This window comes from Falco naumanni, chromosome 5 (genome assembly GCF_017639655.2).
Source record: "Falco naumanni isolate bFalNau1 chromosome 5, bFalNau1.pat, whole genome shotgun sequence".
NCBI classification, from domain to species: domain Eukaryota; kingdom Metazoa; phylum Chordata; class Aves; order Falconiformes; family Falconidae; genus Falco; species Falco naumanni.
In genome coordinates, this window is record NC_054058.1 from 73,736,823 (window position 1) to 73,750,583 (window position 13,761).

General features: G+C 36.7%; 1 protein-coding gene across 3 annotated transcripts in view; it reads left to right on the plus strand.

The window, feature by feature from the left end:
* HGF (hepatocyte growth factor) overlaps positions 1-13,761 on the plus strand; it is a 61,024-nt gene that overhangs the window by 25,503 nt on the left and 21,760 nt on the right. For all 3 annotated transcript variants that reach the window (XM_040595830.1, XM_040595831.1, XM_040595829.1), the window contains exon 7: positions 4,042-4,160. In XM_040595830.1, the coding sequence (XP_040451764.1) occupies positions 4,042-4,160 (119 nt within the window). The remainder of the gene's footprint in view (positions 1-4,041; positions 4,161-13,761) is intronic.

Consider the following 13,761-nt stretch of genomic DNA (forward strand, 5'->3'; position numbering starts at 1 on the left):
ATATGTTTAACTGTTCCACTAAATAAAGCATCATTTTTATACTCTGAAATGCGTGTGCTGGTAGATTTTAGAAAGCCTGATTATTCAGTAAAACATTAAGGATCCGAAGTTTTGGAGTTTATGTGATATAACATCTCTTTCCTCTTGGCTCAGGTGATCTTCATGAATAATAGCAGGCTATCCCATAGTTCTGCTACAATAAATATTTTGTATTAGCAGACTGGGAAGGTAATCTGTTTCTGAATTCTGCCATGTGCTTGCTGTGCAGTCTAGAGTAAGTCAGAACTTTATTCCTTGGGAGTGAAATGTCTATAGAGCTTCTGGGTACAAACAATGATCATTTTGCTGTCAGGAGGAAATTTCTTCTGTCTGTTAATTTTGTATTGTTTGCAGAATGACTTTTCAGACTAACTGCAGTCTCACAAATGACTGCATTCCTCCTTGAAAGATTTCCTTCAGAAAATGTCTTCTTGATAGTTTTCAGACCGCAATAAAAATGCTTTTTTATGAAGAAGTGGCCCTTCCAAAATGAATTGATTTCTGTGTGCTTTCAGAAGAGTAACTGGGGTACAGTACCTTTCTAATACACTGATGTTAATTAACTTCATGGAATGGTCACTAAAGGTAGTGATAACTATATTTTGATTATACTAGCTTTTAAAAACATTGTGGGCTTTGGTTTGCTTAGGCTTTTTCAATAGTCATTTATGCTGAAAATAAGAGAGGAGATCTGGAACAAATGATCCATTAAAGCACAGCAATCTCTGGAGAGGCTTATACTAGATCATCTAGGGGTAATGTGAATAACCTGGAAACCAGGAAGGATTAGCCGGGCATATTTAAACTTATTTTCATACATGGATTCATCAGTTACAATAATGAAGAAAGAGAGGTAAAAATAGTAAATTTTTCAAATGCTTCAGTCTATCTGCTGTTGGACAATTTTTTCAGCTCAGGGTGAATACAACTCACTTTCGCTTTTTGTCACCTCAATGAATTGTTCCACATTTATTCCCTTCAGAGGTCAGTTACTAAAGAAAATTGATAATACCTGTTTACTGATGTAATTCAAGGTAGCAGTAGGAATCCCCTCAAACAGCTTCTTCATGACCCGGTTTTAGCTACTAGTGGATACAGGATTGTATTCTGAAGTTCCAGTTCTCTCATGTACTCTTCACAGGCAGGATTATGTCTCAGTATGGAAGGAAGACTGTATAATTGTACGGAACAGAGACAGTGGGTTATTTTGACACTGATAATATGTCTCAGTTGGTTTTTTATTTGTTCTATTACTTATACCTTGTTTTTACTCATTCGGTTTCAAAGGTTCTTTTTGTGCAACAGGAAGGGGGAGATGCAGGAGCGGGCTGGAAGCTAGGGCCATGCGTGGCAATCAGTTAGCTGAGGGGAATGTGCTCGAGCTTGTAGCCCGCTCCTGCAGAAGACCATTGAGGATAGTGACTTAGATAGGCATAAAGCAGCAGAAAGAAGCAAGAGTTTTCTGCTCTTCTGCTCGTATTTTCTGCTTAATATCAAATATGCTGTAAAAATAGGTGCTAATTATGTGCAGGAAGGTAGGATTGAAGTGTGGTATAAGAGTTTAACAACTGCAGGTATCCTTTTATTAAAATACTCTATTTTATATCTCTTGTATGAGCATTTACTTTGTACAAAATCAGGTTTCTAGTTCTGCATGTCTTTTAAAACAAAAAGGGGAAAAGAAATATTGGTGAAGAATTTTAGACACTAAAGCTCCAGCAGAGCTAAATATCAGCACCTGTCTCTTTAAAAAGAATAAATGTTATCTCTGTCTAAAACTCTTTTTTTCCACCCTAGAAACTGAGAAAAAGTCTTGATTTTGACACCAGATGTGTATCTTAATGCTTCATTTCAATTTCAGCAGTGGAGTACAGCTACTATAGTTTCAAGGGTGGGGGTGGGGGTGCGGGAAGATATATATAGGGTTCTGAAAGATCTTGGAAACCTTAGGCTCTTTGTTGGCTCTATATAAGAGAACTCTGCTCAAGCATGCCGGGAAAGGAGCACTGTGCAGAGCAAAGGGATGAGCTTTCAGGGAATCCTCCATGACCTCACTTTGAATTGTGTGGAACAGATTGAAGCCCTGTTGCACATCTTTTCCCTAATATTTGTGTCTTAAAAGTGTTAGTTGGCCTTTTCTGTAGGAACTGAGGAACTGTTGCTTGCTGGATATGAAGGGAGGCAGAAGCATGCCTGAATATTGTCGAAAGAAGCAGTGACTAGGAAGGCTGCTGTTGCTCTAGATAAGGGCATATAGCTATGTTAGGTGGAAAGAGACAGTTCATGGACACTACTTCATCCCACAGAGACACTCAGAGCCTGATCCTGGAAGAACTGTTACATCTCTACTTAAGTTTCAGTTAGCAAACAAAACATTTGTGTCATACTGGAACCATATAATATAGTATTAGGAAGGAAAGAGCATTTAGTGCTGTGAAAGACACTTACCTTCTAGAAAGTGAATTCTTTACATCCCCAGTTGTTTTGAATGTTTTTTGAGAGCTAGAACTGCAGATACCTTGCCATTTCTGGACTCACCTTGGTTCCTGGGTAGTTCCATGAACTCTCCATTGCTACATGACATGGAGCATGTGCTGACAACATCAAAAGTCATCACTGCACCTACTGGGTGGCCAAATCCATCTCATTTTCTGCTATGTTATAAACCCATTAACTGTTTTCTTATGAAATCCTTGGACACAGTGTGTTCCTTTACAGTTTGTCTTCTACCTAACAGAAAACAGGGCACTGCTGCTAGATCTGAAACTACCACATTCTTTACTGTCCTTAAATTCTCAGTTTTGTGAGGTTTTTCCTTAGTGGTGGATTTTTTGAGTTGTTTAGGCTGTGGTGGGTTTTTTTTTTGTCTTTTGTGGTTTTGTTTGTTTTTTTTTTTTTTTAATTCCACTTATATCCTGTCCCTGTCCCTTGTATAGATGGAGGAACCTGTGGGTTTGTTTTTTTTCCCCAAGGAATGGGAGAACAAGTTGTAAATACACGAATCAAAACTGGGATAATTGTTTGACAGAAAAAGCATCCTAGGAAGAACATATGCATGTAAATCATATTTTCCTCTGCTTGTACAGAACACATCTGCTTGCAGTTGTAAATGGGTTCAGGTTCCCAGGTAGTTAACTTTATTGTTCTCTTACATACTTTTCATGTTTCCCTCAAGGGTAATCTATTTTTTGTTTCTTTTACAAACATGTTTCAATAAAACTGGAAATCCAAGACAATTTGTATTCACTGGAGAAAAAAAAAGTATGCATTTATCTCCTTCTCTTTTAGTTTATAGATGTTACTACAGCACTTTTATACAAAAAGAGCCTCCTTATCTTGAATACCTGCCTGATTGTTCAGTGATGGCAATAGGGACATGGAAACAATTAAATGGCACAATAGTTTGAAATCTTAATGAGATAAAGTGAGATGGAAGTCAATTCCTTATTTTTCTCCTTTTTTTCCCCCCAATGCTTGAAATGAGGGCATGACCTAGAATGAGCTCTGTTACAAAAATGGAGCTATCATTAGTAACATAGCTATTCAAAATAGCTTCCAGTTTGAACCCAGGGCTGTTGCACTGAAAAACCTGTTTTCTTAATGAGTCCAGCATGCCAAGCAGTGTTTATATAATCCACACTTAATTGGGCAGTTTAAAAAAAAATGAGTGGCTTTAGAGACTGGTCATCAGTTGACAGACACAAGAGCACAAGTGTAGCAATTAGCAGAGTTACCCCATCCGGTATGCCTGTGCATTAGCACAGCAGGGAAACCCTTCAGTGGAGGTCTGATTCTGCTGCGTATTTTTAAAGAGATTTTATGTTATTAACTTTCTAATAATTTAAAAGAGTCTTTGCATCCATATCACAGGATCAGACCCAAGGTTAATAGGAACTGGTTCTTGTTTGCCTCTGCCGAAGGTTGTCCTTTAGGTACCTTGTACAAGCCAGTGAAGCGTTGCCAGGAAGACTTCCCTGACACATTTCTCGTTGTGGTTTGCAGATATCCTGACAAGGGCTTTGATGATAATTACTGCCGCAATCCTGATGGCAAGCTGAGACCATGGTGCTACACTCTTGACCCTAACACCCCTTGGGAGTTCTGTGCAATTAAAACGTGTGGTGAGTTCAAGCAAAATTTATTACTTCCTTTTCTTTTCCAAAATCTGGATGCAGATAATTCAAGCAATGTAGGACCACAGCTAGTTCATTCATTGCCCTTCACTGACTTTTAAAACATAGCTTTGAAAGAGGATGTCCTATAAAGACATTATGTTTAATCTGGACAGGAAATAAGAGTTGTGTATTACTTAGCACTGGATTATGTTTATATTTTATGTATAGGAAATTGCATTAAAATGTAGGAATATCAAGAACTAAAAAAACTGAGGCAACATTATCATGAAGTTCTCTATATAGAGAGTATTAGTCTGGCCATGCTGGTCATCTGCATCACAACTTGGGAGTAGGTGCATGTGGACGTTCCCTACTCAATGCTCCTTTTCCAACAACCATTCATTGCTTTGTTTTCCTCTTGCACGTTGTGCAGTTCTAGGCCTCAGTTCCTACACACTGTTCAGCCTTGTGCTGAAGACAGAATTATTAATTTCCTCATGGGTTTCTCTGTGTTATTCAGTACTCCAGTATCAAAGCACTCCACAGGCAATTAATTTCTTTTTATCTGTCAACTACAAGATGCCGGGTTTTGTTATCCTCACTTTACAGACAGGGAATAGAATCAAAGTGACATTAAGGTGTAAAAATATTGGATGCCCACTTTGAGATGCTTTAGTTCAGAATTTTCCATCTTCATGTTCCATCTTCAAAGCCTATATCCTCCTAACTGTGTTGGTAGCTCTGAAAGTTCTGTTCTACTGATAATTAATGTCTTAAATGAACAGTACAGGGGCAATGAGAAATGTAAAACTACTGGACCTCCCTTGAGAACATGAGTAAACCGATTTTTCTAGACACTCATGGTAATGTCGGGGCTGAGGCAGATGATAGCGTTAAGTTTTGTTAGGACATGCTTTAATCAGGAAACTGAGATTTGCACCCCTGATATTGCTTGCCTCATTCACAGCTTGTGGAATTTACAACTGATAGTCTTCTCTCTTATCTCCCATCTTACTTATTTCCCATCCTTCTTACTGCCAGATTTGGGGTCCAATGTTTTGCCCTTAGTAAACTGACGTGAAATAATCAATGCACAAGCATGATATTAAAGGCAGTTTCATAATACCTAGGCAGATTATTTTATTCTTTTTACTCAAAATACTTTATTTATAACATCTTTTGGAAAAAAAAAAAAAAAAAAGGCAATTTCTGAAAATAAGGCATGACTTTAACTGAATCCATACTGTAGAAGCCTGTCAGCTTCATGTGCCCCAGCCCTGTGGCGGAGCCCCCAGCAAAACTGGCAGAAAAGGGGAAAAGAGTATTTTTGATTTTCTGTCAAGGAGAGGCAAAGGGTAGCTTCTAAAAGGGCTCAGTGAAACTCAGTGTCATGTTAGCTCATGAGAAAGTCAGTTTCTGTTAGATCTGCAGTGTTGGAAACTACAATTTCCTTTGTTGTCCTGCTTCAGTTTTGACTAATGTTAAATGTTAAAAAAAATCCCCAAAATCAGACACTCTGCTTTTCATCTAGCTTTAAGTGTCACTCCAGTAGGCTTATGTCATTGTAAAGTTCATTTGTCTTTCTTGGGAAGTGGATAAAAGAAAAGACTAGATTCTATTAAAAAGAACAATAAAGCTCTCCTGGAACTGGGTTTAAGTGAGAATTAAAAAAAAAAAAAAAAAAAGGGGGGGGGGGAGAAGAAAAATAATAAGCATAAAAAGTTATTTTTAATGACTGTTTAATTTTCAGGGTTCACTGTATTTTTTGTTGTTATGTAAAACATTACTTGGGTTTCTAAATACCAGATAAAATAGACACAGTCGTGAATCTTACAGAAAGTGTTACAGAAAGTGTTTCCATAATGTAATCTTGTATTTTTTCTATAAAGTTAGCATGTATATAAGTACTGGGGGCAGAGAGAGAAGAGGGAATGGCTCTGGCATGAACCTTTATGTGTGAGCATTTGCTAACTAAAGGGGGAAGCAGGGCATTCACCATCTTCACCTGGAATGCTTACCAAACCAAATTATGCTGTGTTCTCTGCTTCCACCAGCAAGAGTTCAGTTTTCTCTCCTTGCTTGTTCTTTGTTTAGGCCAGTATAATGTCTTAGAGTGTCAGTCACTTCTTATCAATTAGTCAAGTGTTTGAAATCCAAAGGCTGAGTAAGAATACTCTTAATGTACTTCCCTATGCGGAGTATTTGAACTTATTCTGCACTATCATATGTCATTATAAATCCAATATAAGGTAGTTAAAATTAGAAAAATTATTACACTGTAAAAAAGTAAGGGTTTTTTGCTACTTTGGGCAATGTCTGTGATCAGATCCTCCAGACAGAAGAAACTCAACAGGACTACTGCTTATTTTGTGTCAAGCACCCGTGAAGCCGCACCCATGTTGAAGGTCTTGCCTGTGAGCTATAGTATTAATTCATGCAATTGTACCTGGAGTTATTGATAATGTTTGGTCTTGGGGAAAGATCAGTCTTTTCCCATTGTAAACAGTCTTGCTTAGCTCTGTAACTACCTTCCCAATTTTTTAGTCAATTAATGAAATTAGGGGTTGTTTTGAAGTTTTGGTTTGTGGTTGGTTTTGGTTTGGTTTGGGTTTTTGTTTGCCTTTTTTTTTTTTTTTTTTTTTTAACTAAACTGTGCTTCCTGCATTTCTCTAATTATTAGATAATATATTAATCATATGTAGCATACTAGATCTGTTCTTTTCCTCTGATAGAAGTGGTTTTATTATGAAAAAAAATTTCCAAAGTTACAGAGTTACAGCTGACTTTCACAAATGCAACTTTTATAAACCTTTATCCTTTGGCATTTCCTGAGCTGATGTGTCAGTGTTCTGAGGATTCACATCTGGCTTTGTTGGTCACGTAAGCTCTACAGTCCATGCAACTTTCAGTGTCTACAGTCTGGCCTAAGCTTTATAAAATAGTTGGATGGGAGATCTGCAGACTACTGTAATGTCACCTTTGTCTACCCAAGTCACAATTAGACTCCTGAAGGAAAAGTAATCATCCAAATGAAGTTCAAAAAAACCAGTCCACAATGTAATGATTTTAATGTTGTGATGAGAGAGCCTTTTGTCTCATTTCTAGGTAAACACTGACTGAATTGACTACAAATTCTTTTTTTCATCTTCAGTTAGAAGGTATATTAAGAGCAGTGAAAATTTCAGATGCAAAACTGTATTTTCACTGCAGAAAACTGTAGATCTTTGGAAATTACTAAAGCAATCTATGTGAAGAAGAATACAAAAATAGTGATCTTGAAAGTGCTTATCCGGCAGATATTTTCAAAGGATGTTTAGCATAGGTATGGTACTGCCCTCTACATAGGATGGATGTGATGCTTCTTAGTGCTTTCCTTTATAACCCAGAGAAGGAGTTTATTGCTGATATTACTGTTGTATCACCAGCTTGGTGACCAGAATACCAACTCAAAATCTCAAAGCCCTGTTTTCAGTTTTCTGTTTTTCTTGAGGCATGTAGAAAAATGGTTTCCCCACCTCCTAGCAGGGATCCCAAAACACTGGGCCATTCTGGGTTTCAATGGCTGCTCCATTTTCTGAAGCTGTGGCTGTGTGCAATCTCACTAAAAAGAGAACATCATGAGTTATATGTCTTTATAGCTTTGTGGTTTGGATTCTCACACAGGTTTTTAATTCCTAGGCTGAGGACTGTTTATATATTTTACAAGAAATACTAATTAGAAAAAATGCTTTGCAAATCCAAGTCCTTGGACTATATACAAAAACGTAGGTGTCCTCTCTTTGGGGGAGTGACCACAAGGCAGCATGCTGCTTGTGGCTTTTGCTACATGTCATGAGTGCTAGTATGCTCTATAGCCAAAATGCTGACAACAGCTCATATACAAAATTTTCGGTGAAAAAGTCAGTGGAAGGAAGCATTCAGAAAATAAATATGTTTTTAAGACTGAAGAGACAGGAGGGCATTGTAACTTTATTTCCAAGCACAGAAAGCAGCATAAAACATTGTGGCTTACAGCCAGGGCTGTGAGAAAGAGATGACAGGAGCAATTAGGGATTAGAGATGGCTCAAGCTGCAAAAATTGGATCTGGATTAAGACTTCAGGGACCTCAGGATTGGTTTGAAGTTGCTCACATATGTGTCTGTGGTTTTGGCTTGAGACAATTTTTAGTTAGAAGAGAGGATAAAAGGACAACTATAACAGCAAAAAAAGAAGTGTAGGATGAAATGAAGAAATGGAAGCAGTGACAGCAAGTATATAAAAAAAGAAAATTACTTACTTTGGCATGAATGAGGACATGGACTACAGAGAAGACAGGAGTTGAGAACTAATACACTTTTTTTTTCAAAAAAAAAAAAAAAAAAAAAGAAAAAGGATAGCTGCATTTCTGTGGATGAGCTATAGGGCTATGAGAGAACTGCTGAGGGCCAGAAATGAAGCGACATATGTCAGTCATTTGAGAGCTGCAGAGCTATATGGAATTACTATGGTAGGGACAGTGGTTGCTGCGTACCTGATTTCCAACCAACCCAGTTGATTTTACCATGGATTTAACCCTTGCTGTCAGTACTCATAGGCTACAGGCAGCAGCAACTGCAGCCTGGAAAGCCCTGAGAGAGTTCAATAGGATTTGGGTTTGATGGGAAAGAGCAAGTAATGAAATAGCAAAATTGAGAATCTAGGACTGTTGGGAAGTCAATCTTAGATTACTCATTTGTTGGAAGCAGAGATTTCAACTGTCCATTTGAATGTGAAATTCTGATTAAAGAGTTACTTGTTGAATCATAGTATGTAAACAAACATGTGCCACTCAGTTTAAGCTTAACATTTATGTAAGATAAAATTGTTTGTAGAAAGGAGGCAGTGAAAACAGACTGATATTTAGTAGTTAATAAAAGTGTTACCTTACACCTCACTTCACATGGGGGTCCAGCAGTCACTGGATATGTAAGGGCTTAATATGCGTTTCCTCAAAAGGAATCTTTCATAGATCCCTTTCATCATTTCTGTGATAGTTTTGAAAGTAAGATTTAAGAACTCTGAACCTGAAGAGATCCAGATTCTTGTAAATGGTTTTAAACTTAAATTTGTTCAGATTTAAAGTCTAGTTGTAGATACTGGAATAACCTGGAAAGATCTCTCTGTGCTCAAGGACAGATGGACTTGATTGTGCAGGTTTTAGGTGACAGTGAGTTCTTCAGTTCTGTGATTCTTGAGCTTGGGTCTAATTTATTTCTTCACTTTCTCATATATTTTTATGGACATGCACCCACACCCCCTGAAACACTAGAAATTAATGAGATTTTTTTCCCTCCACGTGTCATGTACTGTGAGATAGTACATTGAAGGAAACATGGAAAGAAAAGAACTGCCACTATCATACTGCCTAGAACTGTAGATGTTATTGCTTGAGGTAGGGAAGTCTGGAGACAGTGTAACTGAGAATAAGCAGCTTCTCCCCATAACATCTTTCAAGTTTCTTACTGATATTTGCAGAATTACATGGATCATGTTTAATGAGGACTTTGCTGTGTTTAGAACACTTTCTTTACATAGTTAGGCATGTTTAAAAGCTACTTTAAAAAATATTTTGTTACAAATCAGGGCACATTTTCTTTTTTTTTTTTTTATTTTTTTTTTTTTTTTTTTTTTGACCGACACTCCATGAAAGACATTGCAACAATGTAAGCAAAAGTGGGAATTTTCCTGATGAGGTAATTTAGGACTCTGCTTCTTTTCCAACTATATCTTTTTCCAAAAATACATAGAATTACTATGAAGGAACAGAATACTTCAGCAAATACCTACCTTCTTTTATGTCAGTAAGAGTTCCACCATTGACCTAAAATTTGTGCAGGATTTTCTTCTAGGTTGTTTGGTTTAAAAACTTCACTTTTAGAATACTAAAGTTAGTACTCTAACTGATTACTTCAGCTGTTGAATGACTCAGGGCCCCTGCTGATTCCTTCATGCTGGCATTACTGTGAGAACCAGAACAGAGAAGACTATCTGTGGCTTTACAGATGAAGTTCTGGATAGTGTTTCATCCCTGTACTTAAGCATCTATGAATACGTGAGCTGGCCCTTATTAATAAGTTTAAATATTTAAAGTATCAAAATAAGGAGGGGTTTATGGAAAAGATGGAAACTTTGCATTATTGCACTTTGGTTGGGGATTTCAGAGTGAGCATGTGAAGGTGGAGATACTACTAACAGGAAATCCTTAAGTAGCTGTCTGAATTTCATGGTTAATTTGTCATCCAGAATAATAATAATAAAATAATAAAAATTGCAACAAAATTCAAAAGTAACAAAATGCTGCTAGAAAATTAGCAAATTCTTCTGTTCACATTAACTTCATACAGTAATAATGAGCAACATTTAATTAATAATTAATATTCTTTATCTCAGTTCAGAGCTATAAAATCTGAACTGGAACAACAACAAAAAGGGTACTTCTAGGATGGAATTAAAGTACTCGCCTGCATAGTGAGTATTGCTTATTGAATTTAGATTAATCTTCTAACTTAATTCATGAAGTCTTTCTCACTGGACGAAGCCTTTGGAGTTGCAGGTTTTAATTTATATTTGAGAGGAATTGCTAGGATAAGGATGGGAATTCAGCCTTACTGATTGTTAGCTTGATCTTGTTTGCACCTTATAAGAGAACTGATGAGTCTTGTCTCAGGGCTCTTTCACCAGTGCTCTGCACATCTGATGTTCATACTCAGAGTTATTAAACTTTAGATAATTGACTATGTGGGTGACAAGAGCAATTAGCCTAAAGAAAAAAACACTGAATGGAGATGACTATATAAGTTGTAAGCTTGAACAACCTGGGTACTTCTTAAAGTTTGGCAACAGCCTTAGAGTCTGCAGAGCACCTCTGTAATGCCTGGTGGGACGGGTACTGCTCCTCAGGCTCTTGCAAGTCCCTGTGCGCACCCAGCCCACCTTTCATTAGCATAAACAGGGAGACTGTTCCCATCGTGCCTGTCTGTGTAAATCACCGACTGAATGAAGGATTTCTTGAGCCTCTTGATAATTTTTGGGCTTTCTGTGAGGCTGAAGAGCCAGAATAAGAAAGGTTGTTTCTGAAGGTACAAGCCCTCAGAATTTCAGAAATAAATTTCAGAATTAAGTTTAAAAACTATTTTGGAGTCTCGTTTTTTGTGTTTGAAAAGTAGACATTAGTAGGAAATGCAGGTGACAGCAAGAAGAGTTTGAGCAGGGTTCTGTGGGCTTCTGGAATGATATAATTGCTTTATTAAATCAAATAAAAATATTTGAACGATCCTCTTCATCACTAGGATTCTTACTGAGACCTGCCACAAAGTAGTAGTAGCAGATAATCCATCATACATTGCACATTTTGAAATCATTTCTCTCTTAGCTGTTATAATATAAGCCGTTCCAGTAGTGGCTTGGCTGTGCAAATATTCATGACAATGTGAAAGTTCAGTCTGTCAGGTTCCTTTAAATAGGATATTTTGATACTGACAAATTGTTGTAAAATCTGATCTACAGATAGAGGTCACTGTCTAGACACATAGTGTAAGGTTTAGTGATGAGCTGTGTGTCTATGGATGTATAAGAAGGAATGCTCTACAAAATGACTTTATGGCCTTGCTTCAATCAATCAATGCATTAGTTATTTCATTTCAGGAATGTGATACATAATACACATGATTTACATCCTGATTACGTTTTCCCTAGTATGACTGAGCACAGAGTAGATGTGCTGTACAGTTCATTACAGTTGAAACAATAACTTCTTGTGTATAAAGTCTTTGTAATGGCTTGTATTCACTTGAATTTTTATGCATTATTACTATTGTTTAAGAAGAATTTTTGCTAGAGTTATATAGTTGTGATTTATTGATTTACTTAGGAAATATTATGCAGCCAAGATGGCATATGTATGCTGAAATTTGTCATGACAGGTAACTGTTCTTTTTTTCCAAATTATAGACCACATATCTTTCATGTTTAATAAAAGCATTGCATGTCTTTTTTAAAAACACTAATATGTATTTGAATGTGACACACCAATATTCAGTCCTAATAGCTCCAGCTTAGGAGCTGTTTTAGAATGTAATTCCAATTTGTTTTCATATAATAGTTATGATGGAAAACTGAAATATGCAGCTATGTATTTTTATTAGAGGTATGAATTTGTCCTTTTGTTGTCCAATTTATTTTAAAAGTGAGCAATAATGATAAAAAATATAGTTACCAGTTTGCAAGCTCGCTTGATGAATCCACTAGAAAGGGTGTATTTGTCAGCCTGCAGAAGCCTGTTCATGATATTTGCATTGTCATGTCCTTTTGGCGCTGGAATGAGCTTGGAACTCACAATCCCATTGGAACAGGACAACCTTTGCAGACAAAGTACCTTGGGAAGGAAGGACAGGAAATTAATTTGACTGTGAAACTCTGATGTAAGAACATCAACCAGATGAAGAGAGAAAGGGAATTTTGCTCTAGCATGGAGAAATCATAAAATCAGAGAATCATAGAATCATGTAGGTTGGAAAAGACCTTTAAGATCATCAAGTCCAACCATTAACCGAGGACTGCCAAAGCAATCACTAAACTGTGTTCCTAAGCACCACATCTACACATTTTTTAAGTACTTCAAGGGATGGTGATTCCACCACCTTTCTGGGCAGTCTGTTCTAATGCCTGAATGTATAATTCAGCTGTACAACTTGATGTTATCAACTGACAGGCAAGTGATCTGTAATGTAGAAGATTAGACAGCAAATCATCCAAACCCATCTGTTATGACATTTGGTTTCCTTAAGATCCATATTCTCTGCAAGTTCATAGAACTGGCTTAAGTTGCCAGGGATGAACTGTATTATGAGTAACACACAAATACTGTTCTAATCACTGGACAATTTGAGGAATACTAATTTAGAAACTTTATTGACATACTTATTGCTAGCAATTAATACTTTCAAGGCAATTAATAAAATTAGTGTTGTGAGCAATAGCAATTACGATCAGATGGGCAGTTACTTACAAAAATATTACCTTGGGAGTTTTTGGGGACATTGTAGAAGTGTTGTTCTTACTGCAGTGTCTTTAGTTTTGTACTACTTTGTATATATCTGATGCAATATCTGTGCCATTAATTTGCAATTATGAAAATTGCCTAAGAAATACAAAAAGGCTTTCAAGTTATGTGACTGAGTCATTTAAAAAACCACTGTTTTTCTGAATTTAGTTCAAGACGGCCCACACCAGGGTGAATGCAGAGTATATCAACATCTGTAAAAGATCTTGAGTCTGATGAATTTGTTAGTCTTTAAAACATTTGTTTCTCTGTAGAGAATACTGATCTTTGATTTCCAAAAGCTGGCTTGGTTTTTTCACCCCTCTAACTATATGAGGTATAAAAAGAGAAACTTCAAGGAGGATTTAGCACATTATAATAGGATTTATCTTCCCCCCCTCCTTCTTTTTTTTTTTTTTTTTTTTTTTTTTTAATCTGCATCTATTTTCCTGTGAAAATATTCTGGGAATTCTTTGGAGAAAACCAATAGTATTTTAATCCTGCAAACATGTATGAACATGTTTAACAGTGTGCACATGGGTGGTCAC